Genomic DNA, 16,346 nt, shown 5'->3' on the forward strand with positions numbered 1-16,346 from the left:
TTTACATTGGTGGTCCCCCTACCAGTTATAATAGGTACAGTACCAGTATCTATCATATGTACTGGATTCTTCTTCTTCTTCTTCTTCTCGGGGGTCTGCTGGAGTCAATCCCAGCTGTCATGGGGCGAAGACAGGGTGACACCCTGGGCAAGTGGCCAGTTCATCGCAGGGCCACATAGAAAGACAACCTTTCACACTCGCCCTCTCACACACCTACAGATCATTTAGAGTCGCCAAGTGGAGTCACACGCAAGTTTTTGTACTGTGGGTGGAAGCCAGAGAACCCGGAGAAAACCCTCTTGTGAGGTAACAGTGCTGAATACTGGAATCAGGAATATTGTCAAAACAAACAGTGGGGATGTGAACGTGCCAACATCACTTCAAAAGCATTTCATTTGATGAAGGAAGTTATTTTGTAATAATATAATAATATTGTAATAATTGTCCATGACAAGGGTTCAAATTTCAGAAAGTGACCGGGAGGATCGGATCAATATTTTGCATTTAACCATGTTGCAGCAGCCAAGAGCCCTTTTGCAAGAACTGGGAACCTTTGCTTATTTGGACTGTCATAACGTAACATTATATCTAAAGGCCTTGTCGTGGTTCACGGAGGCTCATCAGCTGAAACAAGGCGTCGTCTCAAGAGTTTATGACCGTGTGCCATCGCAACAATACAGGACGGTGTTCAAGATATGAGAGGGTAGCTCATAAATCTTTACAATTTTCCAACTCTGAAAAATGATATGAGAAATCCAATGCCCGCCCTGTATTTGTTCACGTTACTGCAACGATGAGTTGTTACTTTCGTTATTGTTGTTGTTCTTGTCGCAACCCCTTCACGATACTGTTCTCGGAACCTTTCTTTTTTTTTTTTTGCTGCTAAGTGCTACAGGAAGTGAGCCACCGTTAATGCTCTCACAGACGGACCACACAGATCTCAGACGGCGGTCTGTGCAGTGGAGGACTGGTGGGAGACTGACTCACTGAGGATGAACTGAGAGAAAAAAGAAAAGGTGACACACAATGAGGAAGAGAACGGAGAGTCCCCAGGACACCCCTGAAGATGAGCACTGAGCTGCTCCTGTAAAAACCCTGTCAAGTACTACAGCAGAACCACAGCACACTGCCAGTACCTCGACTGAACCTTAAAAAAAGGCAAGGGAATCCATCCAACTATCTCAATTTCAATTTATTTATTTTTCAAAAGGACAATTTGCAGTAAACAGCACCCCATTTTGCAGGGATGTAATTGTACCCAATTTCAGTCACGGGGCTGGTTTACATTGGTGGTCCCCCTACCAGTTATAATAGGTACAGTACCAGTATCTATCATATGTACTGGATTCTTCTTCTTCTTCTTCTTCTCGGGGGTCTGCTGGAGTCAATCCCAGCTGTCATGGGGCGAAGACAGGGTGACACCCTGGGCAAGTGGCCAGTTCATCGCAGGGCCACATAGAAAGACAACCTTTCACACTCGCCCTCTCACACACCTACAGATCATTTAGAGTCGCCAAGTGGAGTCACACGCAAGTTTTTGTACTGTGGGTGGAAGCCAGAGAACCCGGAGAAAACCCTCTTGTGAGGTAACAGTGCTGAATACTGGAATCAGGAATATTGTCAAAACAAACAGTGGGGATGTGAACGTGCCAACATCACTTCAAAAGCATTTCATTTGATGAAGGAAGTTATTTTGTAATAATATAATAATATTGTAATAATTGTCCATGACAAGGGTTCAAATTTCAGAAAGTGACTGGACCGACAGCCTGACCCAAACGCCTGGACTTAGGACTGGACCAAGACAAGGCCCTCAATTCAGAGCTGAAAAAAAATCCACCAGCTGTTCAACACAAACAATCCTCTTGTAACTTTCTGGACATCTTCCCTGATGGACACGAGTGACTGCAACTGAATGAGATTGTTGTATTCGTCTGCAGTCCTGAGGTGGGAGTGGCGTGCCCCCCCCGCACACCACAATGTCGACTCCCCTCCTTCTGCGGCCCTTCCATTAGATAATTCCATTATGAAAACCAAACTCAGGGCAATTAAAGGCAGATTATGCTGTAATTCAGAGTCTGGTGCATTAGTGTGCGCTCCATGAACCAGCGATCTAATACACCTCTAATGCATCCAGGCAGTCATAACCCTCCATAATCCTCACTAATGTTTCGGCGCTGCGCCTCCCCATGGATTAACCAACCAAACCCTCCTCGCTTTTTAAAAGCATTCTGATCCGGGAGCCGAGTGGACAGATCACACCTTTGGGGAAGGTGACACTCGTCATTCAGTTGAAACAATATCCCAGGGAGAGAGAGAGAGAGAAAAAGTATTTCCTCCACAGCTGCTGCTCACATTCAGATGTTCAGGATGATCAAAGCTGAACATTTTTAACAGGATTTCTTTTAATATTCTGTCTGATAGAAGATCAGCTGGTCAAACCCAAACCCGACAGTACAGAACACAAAGGGATGAAGAACAACAAATTGTCCCCCTGCGGGCCAAATATTGACTCTCTCCAAGCAAAATGTGGAGATTTTTATTTGACGTCTGACGTCCCAGCTGATCTGGAGGTCTTCTGTCTGGTCTGTGGAACCGCAGGTTAGACGCCACCCAACTGCTGGTCTACTGACCAATTTCCATCCCGGTGCATCCGAGGAATGAGTCCGCAGTCCTTGTTGTTGTTTCACACGGATCATGGCCCAGGACACACACACACCCACACACACACACCCACTTGCTGGCCTAGCACTGACACAACAGAACAGTCCTGGAGCAACACACAACAACAACAAGCAGCTTTTGTCAGACAGACTTTGATCAAACTTGATCCGGATCAGAACCAGCTCCCATATTGGCAGCACAAGTTGGGCTAAGCGTTGGCCAATTCTGCTGGCGTGGATTCAGCTCAGTCATCACTGCTGACCGCCATCCACATCTCAACACGACTGGACAGCAGTTCAATTTCTTTTCATACCCTCAAATTTTCAGGTTTCACGTTATCGAAGCGTCATTACAGTGATTCAGAAGCTTCAACGGCTAACGATAATTAGAGATAATAAATAATACTATTTATTTGAAGTCGCCTTTCTGGCACACAAGGATGCCGTACCGACCAACAATAAAATCATAAAATTTAGGCACACAGTAAAATTAGTTGTGACAGTAGTTGCATCACCAAAACAAAATTCTCTCAAGCATTTAATTCAAGGCACAGTTGCACTTCTTGAATTTCTTCATTGTGTTTTCTACTGTTTTTTGAGATTGTGCTGGAGCTTGAAGTCACAAAATACAAAAAAAAAATGTTGTGTGTGTGCAGAACTTGTACATCTAGTCCAGTTTTAATGTTGTTATGTCCATACGTGTATCCAGAGGGAAGTTAATGCTAATGTTGCACGAGGACAAGGAAGAGGGGCTAAAAAGGCTTTGTAGTTTATTACACAAAAAACACTGCAATGAATGCATCCGCAGAGGCAGCAGCAGCAGCAGCAGCAGCAGCAGCGGCTTCAACCGAGCTCCCTTGGCGCTCGCGTCCTCCCATGGATCGTTAGCTGTCCTCGCTCGTCAAATGACTCCTGCAACGGTGATGAGATTATTTTCTTTAAGCCAGACTAACATAAGCAGAGTAGCAGAGGAAGTCCTGGACCACAACGTACAGGACGATCGACAGAATGTAGTCCGGGCTGGCCTGGGTTCAGCCGCTGACCACGCCCACGGGGCAGATGTTGACGTCCAGGCCGACGGGTAAGACAGTTTTAGAAACAGATGCACGTCGGCATTAAGCGATGTTTGTGTAAACGGGTTAGAACGCTGTGAAGAATTATCGGAACGGGTTTAGCAGCGACTGTAACTACTCGCGGCAATAAAACACGGAGTCGATAAAACCTAATGAAAGATCTGCGGGATTATTGGTCCCCTGTGACTAATGGCATGTGACCTGTCCGGCTTCAAGGTACCGCGTCTAAGGGGGGGCGGGGGGTTGTAGGGAAGGGGAGGGGATAGAGGAGGGGCTCAGCAGGGAAGACTCTGGCTCCTGCCTGAGGAAGATCACGTTACACGGAGGTTTCATCTCATCAAGTTTCTCATTTGGAAAAAAGCCACAGAGGAAATCTGAGCGATTCAAGCAGAGCCGCTGCTGCTTCTGAAAGATCGCAGCTTCCAGATCGCCGCTGCGTCTTTTCTGCAGCCTCTCACAACGACTCATTCTGTTGCAGCACCGGGATATGAAAGTCTCTTTCCTCCATCACTCGAACGTCTCGATGCCTTTGACCAAAAGCCCCAAAGCAAGAGATCAATTCCTAATGGGAGAGAAGTGAATCATGATGATCACAATCTCACCAGGAGGAACTGAACAGTCTCCTCAAGTTGAAGCACCAAACTGTGCTTCGGGGGGGGGGGGGGGCAAAGACCCTGGTGTATGCTGAGACCTTATCCTTATCCTTTTACCAGCAGTTCAGTCATATCACATCCTGTAACAGTGAGAGGATTCATTTTAAATGTGAGATCACAGTAGGATAAAAGGAAACATCAGCGACTGTGGTGATTGCTCTGTAGGTTTTTCCGACTCCAATTCAAATTCAAACCACTGCAATGTTTTAAGGACTTGAAATGAATGACCGGAAAATCTTTGTGAAGATTTGTGAATCTTGATGCTTCTACTGAAAGTCGTTCAGACACAAACCAGCACTAGACGACCATCAATTCAGCTTCGTTGTCAAAGACAAAAAAAAAACACCGGAGACGGAACCTGAAAAACAAAAACTGAAAAAAAAACAGGAATGGGATTTTGTTTTATCTGATATGTTTTGTTTATTTTCCTCAGAGCTTCTATTCAGAGTGCATTTGGCCAAACAGTTAATCCCCCCCCCACAAAGAACAGAAAACAGGTCATAAAAAAATGTTCTGAATGAGTGTTTTTCTTTTTTTTTTTTTTTTATTGAAGCAGAAGTTAATCCTCCCATTAAGCCTCCATTAAAACCACAGTGGAACATCAAACCACCGTCATCAACTGTCTGAGAAATACTGAACCGAGCAAAAACTTGTGCTTAGCTGAAGTCACGCGGCCAAAAAATACACACATACATAAATCATCTGTGCATTCTGAACAACCACCTGGACTCCATGTCATCCGACACTGTCACAGTGGATTCAACCAGTGGTCAGCTGTCCTTAAAGTCAAAGACCAGTAGGGGGAGCAGGATATGCAGGACTTTTTGTTCCAGAAGAACAAGATCGAAGGATTTTGGGGGAGGAGTTTGGGAACTTCCCACCTGGTCCAGGACCTGATCTAACAATCTGATTCCACTGTTAACCCCTTGGACATCAGGCAGTTCGGATCTCTAGCGCCTCTGCAGGCATAGCATTGGAAATACTACTCACAAACAATGCGGTCTTGCTGTGCGGCTATGGAACTTTGAGTCAACATAAGAGGTGTTTTTCTCTCACCAACAAGCAAACAAATTTCATTTTCTATTAACTTTACTTCATTTTCTATTAACTTTACTTCATTGGTTTTATTTATTTATTTATCTTTTTAGCTCAAATCTAAGCAGAGATGGAGAAAAAAAAAATCTTCTGAAGCCCTTCGTGAAAGCGGGAAGACGTGTGATTCTTGACGATGATTTTTTTCTGAAAAAAAGCCATCACACAACGTGTTGGGCCCTTCTTTTCCATTTGCAACTAAGACAACAAACAACTAAGTCTGAAGGTCAAAAGACTCTCACAAAGAAGACACCACGGCGGAGGAGGAGAAACTCTGGAGGCGGGCGTTGTGCGCCGCTAAAACATGAGGGAAACGTGAGTTTGCAAGTTGCAGGCAGGAAGTCGCGAGGCGGCAGGAAGTTAGCAGCAAACAGTTAGCAAACGCTGTAGCGTCGCAAGACTCACTTGGAGAGTTCCAGCTCAGGAGTAAGTCAGTGAGTGAGCAGTCGTGATGGATAAACTTCAGCTCAGCCTTAACAACAGCAGAGCACATTTTCAACAGTGACCTTTTGATTCACAGGTGGCTACTCCCAAAACCTTAGAAAAAAAATAAATATATATCCTTATGTAAAAAGTAAAATCAGCTTTGAGTCGTCAGGTCAAAGGTCATCAAAAGGTTTCACTTGCAAATTGCTCCATCGCCTAAATATGGACATAGCAACATTAATCCAAAGAAACTTGATTATGAACATTATAAATTCAGAACAATGAGAGGCTATAACGACTTTGGAAAACGACAACACAGCAGAAAAAACCTCTGGTGGAAGTTGAGGTGGTGAATAAATAATGCAGACAGCGGGTCTGTCTAATGCAGCTGCTGTGCAAATTGATTTCCCATTAAAAAAAATAAAAAAAAGAAACCCATGAAGAGAGACACAAAGCTTTCCAGAACGTTCTCTGTTCTTCTCTCTGCAAGGCCAGCTAGCTAGCTAGCAGTAGTAGCTAAATCTTTTATGAATCCACATCGTCAAGTCAGGTATGACAGAGACATTCAGTGTCTGGCCTTCAAATGCAAATTAGCATCCCGTCGCTCCACACCTTATCTTTACATATTAGTTTTAAGCTAGCACGTGCTTAAAGATAGCACACGCTTCAGGTGTTTGTTTACCACCATATAAACCGGGTCTCTGTTCCCGTTAGCTTTGAACTGTTGTTGACTTTTTATGTTTGTGCACCATAAGGCAGTCACACAAAAAATAAATAAACACATGAAGATTCCACAGAAATTAGGGAATATGGTGATGCAAAAACGTTTTTTTTTCTTAAAAGATATTCAAATAAACAGGAGTAAATAACAGATGCATTCATAGTAAAAACCAAAATGCCCATCATAATTTTTCCTTTTCACACAAATACAACAAAGTAATTTGGGCCTTTAAAACTTAAACCACCCGATCCAACCTGCAGGGTCAAACAGAACTAGTGAGCCAAGTCTAGACTCCAGAGGAATGAGAACAGGGGGTTCTTCACAGTTCTAGTGGATCTGCGTGACTTGCTAACATGAGTGCGGCGGCAGTATCAGGTGCGTCCAGAGACCAAGACTAAAAACAGCAGCCGGACTATGTGAAGCAGCGTCTCTTCAGGCTGCCGCACTTCCTCTAAATATAGCTGCTGTTCAACTCCACACCCCACACCCTCCAACTTGTCACACACACACACACACACACACACACACACACACACACACGCGCACGCACACACGCACGCACGCACGCACACGCACACACACAGACTCTTGCAAGACGCCTGCCGCCTCTGGCCGCTCCATTCAACGGGTCTGATGACCTCACAAAGGGTCACAAAGAAATAGGAGAATAAGTGAACGAGATGCCGGGGATGAAAAAAGAAATCAAAGCTGCTTGCCATGAGTCCCAGCAGAGGGCAGCGGCGCTACCTAGCCAAGACTGAAACCAGAGCTAGCACCTTTTTTTGTTTCTCCTCCATATTGATATTAATAAAGAAACAACTTATTATTATGTGAACGTTGGATTTTGACTGGTTTCATTTAAATGCTTAAGGTTTTTAGTCTGAGATTTTAATGATTAAATGGACTGAACTCAAAGATGTCAATGGGCTGGAGATACATATCGAGGATCTGCTTGGAAAGGAGGAGATGCTAACGTAGCCTTTCTGACATATTATCACGGCTAAGTTAAGCCTAAAAAAAACAAGGCAAATCAAAGGAGACAGAGAATTAGAAGGAAAAAGATTTTTACGCACTGTCTGTCCCATTAGCAAGGTTAGCATGAGGAGTGTTTGTCATTTGTGAAGGTTCTCAGTCATCCAAGTAGTCTTATTGCAGAAGTTAGGTTAAAACGCCTGGATAACAAAACCAGTCCAGTTGCCTCAACTTAACCTTGCTATCGACAAGGCAACCAGATGAAGTCAACAGTGAAGTGACAGGAAGTGGGAGGCAGAAACGTCCAGTTAGTCGCATGCTAAAGGTGGCTAACTGCGGAACCTGGAGCTTTGAATCAAGCGAATCCTGAGAAAAAACATCCGCCGGCTGTTTACCTTTCAAGTGTCAACAGCGTCATTATTGGGGGTTAGCCTGGCAGCGGCGCTACAAGGATATTTTGACTGCTGTCCAAACAGCAGCGAGCAGGCAAAGGCTCTACAAAGCCACTGTTGCCACACGCCAAAGGTCTTGGGTGAATGAAAACACTTCCATATGTCAGGACAACGGGCCAACAAACATCAGACGAGACCGCAAAGTATTGAGACGGTGACCAAGCTGTCGGCTGCTTCCTGTACAAAGCTTCTCGGTCTGAGCGACTGCAGGAGCCGCCACCGTGTTTACACTGTTGCATAACAAGGTGTCTGAGGCAGGTGGGCGGCGACATTTTCGCCTTCATCACAAGACAAACAGACATTCCGGAGACTCGTCGGGTATATTCTCAAGTGGCGCGGCTCCCTGATCAGGGCTCAGAAAAGGAAATGGCTGATTGATTTATCGGTTTATTGGATCCCCATTAGCTGTCACAACAGTGCAAGCTGAAACAAACACACACAGCATCCGAGTAGAACAACAAAATAACACAATTGTGCGGGCCTTCATTTGCAACTAGAGTCTGTCACTAGATTTGATCCACTCGGGGGGGGACACAACTTGAGCATTTATCACAATTTTTGCACCAAACTCATGAATCAGAGGTTATGCAACGTCGTGCCAGGCCACCTGGGGGCACTGTATATGTGGCTGCAGTGCCTTTTATCTTGTTAAAGTCAAAGAAGCAAATTATCAAAGAAGAAACCATCAATAGATTGTATAATTACACAACTAGTGGATATCTTATTGAAACAGAGTCAATCGGGCTCGAGTTGTCTTCAACCCACAACATGGATTTCCTGGTTGTGCAGCAGCCGCCACTGATTCTCTAACATACTCTGAAAACCCCCGACTGCCAGCGCCCTTGTGCAAGGCCTTTGCACTGCGACACTTCAGAAGCAGGAAGCGTTTCGTTTCAAACGTAGCATCACGAGCGGCACTTTGTTTGTGATGACAACAACACGACTCCTCCACATTTGCTCTTATGTTTCATGGAGAGCAGCCTGGTGTCTGTGACACAATCAGCGATCACAAGGTCACAAGTGCAGCGCAACACAACACAACTAGCGAGGAGGCGGCAGCGTCTCTGGATCATTACAGGGAGTCGCGCCGCTCGCAAATTGCTACGGCTATCGATCCCTGCATTGATGGCTCGGTGCCGTATTGGATCCTCTCCAGGCCAGTAGTGTTGATTGTGGTAACCAGATCTTGGGGACCTACAACAGTGGTGCAGCGCGGTGCGACTCGTGTCACAGCGCACAACTGCAGCTGGTGTCTCTCTCTGCGGTGCTATCAGCCTAAACGATGCCCCGCCCCTTTTATTGATTGGACCATCAGCGGTGGTGAACACTAACGCTGGTGTCTCCACGTTAGAGGACTCACCACACAGAGGTTGCAGTTAGACCGCAAACATGGAACATTATTATAAATGTACCGGTATTGAAGATGTTTTACAGGTCAATGGATTTCCATCTTCGACCACCACCACCAACGTCTTCATCATCCTCATTGCATCGTCATCCTCACCACTATCATCATTATCACCATTATCACCATTATCATCATCATCATCATCGTCATCACCACCAACATCATTGCCACCGACATCACCATCATCACTGCCATCATCACAATCACAATCATCATCATCATCATCATCATCGTCAAAGAACCAGAGACTCCTCCTGACTTGTCGCTCCTGGGCTGACAGCTTGTTTCAGCACCTGGCAGACAGTAGGTGTGTGGCTGTTAGCGTAGCGCCCCCACGGATAAACAGGAGAACGGATAAATTAACAGGTGAGACTTGGCTCCCAGACGACAATAAAGATCCTATTAACCATCTGACAGTGTAGGCATGATGAGTCACTATTGGGTGAAGACCTCTCTCTCTCTTTTTCTCTCTCTCTCTCTCTCTCCATATGATGCATTCCAGCACGGCGGTGGGCGGGGCGTCTGAATTATGAGTCATCACACTGAAGTGTTTACCTTCAAGGCTTCAGCTGACGGATCCCTCAGAAGGCTTCCGTCCAGCAAGGCAGAGAAAACAGTTTGTACTGCATCAAGGATCTGAATTATTGCTGAATATATTAAGTGGTAGTTGATGATCGATTCAGTGATAAGTTCTGCTGAGAATCTCAACTAATCTCATTCATACATGTAATAACCTAAACGCAAAAACACAAAAACAAACAATATAATTGTTTTCTTCAATTTATTTGCGGATTAGAGATGCAGGTGCTGAGATCAGGACCTGGAGGGAGGAAGCTAACAGGGAGGCCCAGAAAGAACGGAACCCACAACCTTCTTGCCTGGGTTAAGGTCAGGTTAGTGATAGGTTAGGTTAGACTAACCCTAACCGCTGCGTCACCTTGAAGGACTTAACAAAACACACTCACAACACAACTTTAAAACTTACTGGACTGCTTAAACTCAAAGTTTTAAGTTAAAAGACAAGCATGGTTGACCAAGAAAGACACAATTCTGAGAAAACATGGACCTCCTCAGGACCTGACTCTAATGACCGGTTCCACTTCCTGTAATGTTCAGATGAGATGGTGTGTTGAACTTTGTGCGACACACCTGTGTGTGTTTTGGAGCTGCATAGTTCAACACCAGCTGTGATCTGTGGGTAAAGCGCAGTTCAGAGGGACCCCCCCCCCCAACCCCGAAGATCAAACAAATGAGTCGGGTCGACCTAAACGGTGGGAGGCGGTTACACCAGACCGCACTCTGGTAAAAGAAACCCCGCCCACACGTCTCATAAAAACACCTGATTTCCATTGGTGTGGCTGCCATGCAAATTATATCAAATATAATTAGGTATTATATACACATATTATTGTAATTGTACATATATGTACATATATACATGTGTGTATGTGTATATATACACACATATATATGCATATATACACACATATATATGCACACACACACACACACACACACACACACACACACACACACACACACACACACACACACACACACATATAAAATATGCTGCTTTGTGTGTGGGACCCAATGACACCAATTCCAATGACAGTCAATCACAGCATGTTGTCATGCCAACATGGACATGGAGGCCCTCTGTGACATCACAAACCTCTGAACTCTTCTTTTCCACTCAATCGAATCACCTGAGGCCAGATGAAGGGGGCGGGGCCAGTCACACACCAGTGTGCACAGCTTTAATTGGCCTCCCGTCGGTCATAAAACAGCAAGGACTTTCAAACGCAGTATAATGCACACACACGTCGGCAAGCCATAAAGTCCTGATGTTTATCAGTGTTGCTCAGTATTATGGAATGTTCTAATTCTAGTTCTAGTTCTTGTTCTTGTTCAGGCCTCTGCAGGTTGAACCTGCAGCAGAATCCAACAACTGGAGTCCAAATAACTTGACAAAATCCCATCTGAACCGAGCCAGCGACGCACAGCTCAGAAACCAGAACAACTTCACCTTCGAGCTGAGGATGTTTGATGTTCCAGCAAGGGAGAAATTCTTATTTTCACACCTCTTCACACTCACACACGCACACACACGCACGCACGCACAAAGATACACACAAACACAGCTCTTGGAGTTTTCTGTCTTACCTTGACACTGGAATCCTTGTTTTCCAAACCCCCTGCAGGCACAGAGAAAGAGAGAGAGAGAGAGAAAGAAAAAATAAGTTGCATTACCTTTCGCTTTCTCTCTTCTGAAATGTGAAAATTCATTCAAACACACACACACACACATACACACAAAAGGACGCGTTACCGCACGCTACGCCACACTTTGTGTGTTTAACCGTTGTGCGGTGCCTTCTGCGGTTGTAGCAAACAAAATAAAGAGCAAACTTACACCGGACCTGAGGAATGCTGACACACCCTTGTTTGTGAAGCAGGCAAGGCACAGTTGTGGTGAAGGTAAAGAGCAATTTGACGACAACAGACAGTGAACTTTTACCATTGTTGCCTCAATGGGGGATCAAAAAGCCCTGAAGACAACAAGGTCCTTCAACACTGGTGATTCTGCACTGGAGCCACCAGAGAGTTTGAGTCTGTGAACTTTCTGATGGTGTGAGAAGGTCTTACCCTTACCCATAACCCTACCCTAACCCTACCTCAACCTAACCGAATTCTTCTTCTTCTTCTTCTTCTTCTTCTTCTTCTTCTTCTTCTTCTTCTTCTTCCGCTTGAAATGAGGTGTGGTGTAGAGTGTTAGATGCTGCGTTAAGGAGGGGGCAACAGATGTAAAATGTTGTACCTAAGTAAGTGTCCTGGTCTGACTGTAATCCCAAGCAGGACATCTGGACAAGTTGGTCAACTGGTTTTCACATTTAACTGGGCTGACACCTTCTCGCCAAAGCTGCCACCAAACACGGAATTCATACAAGTATTCTGGGCGTTTGGCCGTCCTCTGGACCCAAACTTATACCAGCGGATCCCCAGTCCACCTTCAAAGTCCACAACCCTAACCCAAGGGGTAGGTGTAGGGGTCGGGTTACTCTTCACCACAAACTCTGACCTATGTCCACATGTGTTTTGTTTTTTTTTGTTTTGTTTTTTAAGAGGAATTCTGTAATATGACAAACTGCGACCGCTCAGAGACGTGAAGGAAGTCGGAGCTCATGAGTCATCGGTGCTTCTGTATCAGCCCGAGCAGCCATTGGGACAGGAAGTGGACACTGAGGATGACTTTCAGAGCAGCAGTAGCCTGCAGAGACTGACAGAGCTCATGGGTTTAATTTACGTTAGTTTTGTTTTTTTCTCCGTTTTGTCAGACACTGTATTGAAAGCAGGATTGAACTGGAACAAGAAGTACAGAAGGCTTTTGTTCCGCAACTGATTCCAGAGAAACAAACAGGAATTTTAATTCTTTCCAGTTCGGCTCCACTGGTACAACCACTACCCTCACTGGGGCGGAGGAAAGAGGGAGGGTGGAGGGGCGTGGCCGGGGGAAAGAGGGACCGGGGGGACGGCGCTCCTGCACGCACGCACGCGTTCGTGTCACTCTACAAGGCAAGCAGTGAGAGCGCGAGTGCGTGCGCGCGCGTATCCAGTAAGTGTGGCGGTCCGTGAGGAGGGAAAGTTCCCCCAAGTTGTGTTACATCATCGCAGAGTGAAGTTATCCAATATGCAACAGGCAGTCGGAGGGTGAGTGAGTGAGCGCGCGCGCGCGAGTGAGTGTGTATGTGGTGAGCGAGAGAGAGAGAGAGAGAGAGAGAGAGAGAGAGAGAGAGAGAGAGAGAGAGAGCGCTCCTACCAGATGAAGTCGGTGCAGTGGCTGCAGAAGGTCGGCTGCCTGAAGAACCGCGCCGTGAATTTGTGGTTCTTCACCTCGTGCACGTTCTTCTGCCGCAGCGCTCCCTTGCGCGCGAACCTGTTGGCCACGTCCTGGTTGGACGACTCGTTGAAACTCCCATCAGCCATGTCAGCGCCACCCCTCAGTCGGATCGCACAAACTAATCAATGCCGCGGTCAAAAAGAAACTAGTGATAACAATAATAATAAATAATAATAAAAAAAAATAATAATCGGCGAGCCGCTGCTGTGTATGTGTGTGTATGTGTATGGGTGAGTGTGTGTGTGTGTGTGTGTGTGTGTGGGTGTGTATCCGTTCGGCGGTGGTTCCTCACCCGAGACTGTGTGCGGACTGTGTGTGTGAGGGCTTCCCTGCTGCCTATCAAGCTGCCGTAGCCACGCCGCGCAGCTTCCGGTACCGCCTTCAAAATAAGAATCTCTTTCAAAATAAAATCAAAGAAGCTGAGGGATAGAAACTAGAAGACCCGCCGCCAAGAGGAGAATGAGGAGGATGTGGATCGAAACGTGGGAAAATACATCCAGAAAATACATACAAGTATGACCAAAAATAACCTGAACTACTGCTGGGTGTTTGCAGCTGTTTCCGGTAGCTTCAAATACAGACACAGCAAAAAAGATTATGCAGCCGCCTGAGCTGCCAAACTAAATATTTGGCTTCACTGGCGACACGCCCAACAGCTTGAAAAGACATCCGGTGTTTCCCTGTCACGTGACGGCAAATTAAAGTGGCTTGTGGTGACAACATGTCATTTTGTAGCCCAGTGACACAACGTTCTAAAAAAGTGTGCGTACAGGATATTAAATTTTCAAATAAAAATAAAAATAGTAAAAACTCCCAGCAAGTTACATTAGCTGGATTATAGTATTTTTTATAGTATTTATATAGCATTTTTTCCACTTCATCATGAACTATAAAATGAGAGTAGATAATAAATAAGCAATGAGGTCAAAGACACACGTCACTTCCAACCTCTTCATAATAAAATAGAATGATATAGAACTGTTTTCAAGACTTATTAACTTAAAAGAAAATCTACAAAGCTTCCAAAATTTTCATTGCATTAATTCCATCCTGCAGCTATTCCTGATGGAAGTCAAACAGTTTGGATGAAGAAAATCTAGTTGATTTTTCATCATGTTTTCTTTTGAAGTCTGGAAGAAGAATGAGGGCAGATTTTTAGAAGCCATCAGCTTCAGAAAGCACAGGGAGAAGGTTTGAGGCTTGTGTGATCTGGAGTCTGCAGCCTGAGAGACAAAGTCCGTTGAAAACAGACCTTTTGGAAGTCTTCACTCTAAATCCTAGGGCATGACTGAGCAGCGCAGCAGGACCTGATGAACTGGTCGGACAGTGAACAGAGCTTCTGGAGGACTGAAAAGTTGCTGGAGGAGGAGCGGGAGGAGGAGTGGGAGGAGGAGTGGGAGGAGGAGCAGGTCAAACTAGCACTGCTGCTGCTGGTACTGCTGGATACATGACGTGTTCAAGATGAAACCAGCAGCAACGTCATGAAGTCAAAAGTTGACGATTTGTTGGTGGACAAAATTCACATTAGTGGTGAAAATTATTACTTGTTTTAATTTATGTCATAACACTATTATTATTACTGCAACAATCCCAATGCCACAAATGTATTGATTTCTTTTTTTGTGTTTTTTTTCCGTTTTTGCTTGTTTCTTTGTTACACTAATTTTAAAAAACAAAAAAGAAGAAGTGCTGCAGGAGTAAAAACAAACTAGAGCTGCAGAACTTTTCTCAGAAAACCTTTTTCCTCCTGAAACTAGGATTTATTGAAATATATGTTAACACAAAAGATATACCATCAGTAACTGTGTATAATATGCAAGTTCGCTGAAAAGAAATTACGATTTTCCCTGAAGCGAACTTCCTGTTTGTGTCTCTCTAGGCAAACTTGATGCTTCCTTCCGCGCTTCCTCCTTTTTTTCTTTTTTTTTTTTTTCGCTCCAGCTGATGTCACGCAACAGGCAGACTGTAGGAGGAGGGTGGAGGCCCCCTGGACACGGTCCCGCTGAAGGAAAGCGGGGGCGGGGCGCCATCGTGTGGATTACATTTGTTTTACATATATGCAGGCCAGCATGGCCCAAGTTCATCTGTGAAGTTTTTTCACACTGTGTATGAATGAATTTAAACACACACACACACACACACACACACACACACACACACACACACACACACACACACACACTGACTCACAAACACACGTTTTCAATCTTTTTCTATCTGCTCTATCTAGAATGTTCCCTTCTCTTCATTATCAACCTTCTGCTCTCATACTCTACAAAATATCAGCCAATAACATACCAACATTTCTAAATGTGACATTTATTCACAGTAGAGAGAAACATTGGACACACAAAATTGGTCACATTACGTCCACTTGGAACTGCTGACAAAGTTCCCCAGGGTTGTGTAATTCATCAACTTTGATCAGTAAACAGCTGTTAAAGTGCTAGTCGTCATGTTCAATTTGTTGCTTCAGAAGGATAAGCTTCGTTTTTTGAAAGCTTAACCACAGTGCCCACCTCCATTTACAAAGTAAGAGAACACATAGCAGTAACTCCGGTGGGTTCGCTGACCGGCAGGACGTTGTACACTACAGTGTCGCCTCCAGATTGTGTGAGAAAAAAAATCATATTTGTCTTCTCTATTTTGTGTGACGATGTTCAAAGTCAAGCTAAGAATAATGTACAACCAGGACAATTTATGAATCAGTTTAATAAAAAAAACAAAATAAAAAAAAACATGCCTGTTGTACCTCCCTTGCGGAGTTTTGAGTTTCTCTACAATCCAGGTACTGCAGTGCAGCCCCAGAAAGTACATGAGTAAATGGAGTTTACTCACGCATACTGTTGGTATGCGCAAGAAAATCTGTCCCTTTTTCATTTTTTTACTCTCCTTGCCAAATCCAGGTTACCGATCAGGTTCTGGGTAAACAAGCACCGTTCCAGACCTTTGGTCCCAATCAATAGGAGCAGATGCTGACTTCTG

The 16,346-nt window shown here is 44.8% G+C and overlaps 1 protein-coding gene across 1 annotated transcript in view; it reads right to left on the reverse strand.

Moving 5' to 3' along the window:
• The window catches only part of LOC142902585 (protein kinase C alpha type-like), a 71,552-nt gene extending 57,898 nt beyond the window's left edge, over positions 1 to 13,654 (reverse strand). The window contains exons 1-2 of the mRNA XM_076047787.1: positions 13,281 to 13,654; positions 11,627 to 11,658 (exon numbers count right to left, since the gene is read on the reverse strand). Coding sequence (XP_075903902.1) covers positions 11,627 to 11,658; positions 13,281 to 13,447 — 199 coding nt within the window. The 5' untranslated portion in view covers positions 13,448 to 13,654. The remainder of the gene's footprint in view (positions 1 to 11,626; positions 11,659 to 13,280) is intronic.
• Positions 13,655 to 16,346: the final 2,692 nt, after the last annotated feature.

The sequence above is a fragment of the Nelusetta ayraudi genome, unplaced genomic scaffold, assembly GCF_046127955.1.
Source record: "Nelusetta ayraudi isolate G7.1 ecotype Tasmania unplaced genomic scaffold, CSIRO-AGI_Nayr_v1 ptg000095l, whole genome shotgun sequence".
NCBI classification, from domain to species: domain Eukaryota; kingdom Metazoa; phylum Chordata; class Actinopteri; order Tetraodontiformes; family Monacanthidae; genus Nelusetta; species Nelusetta ayraudi.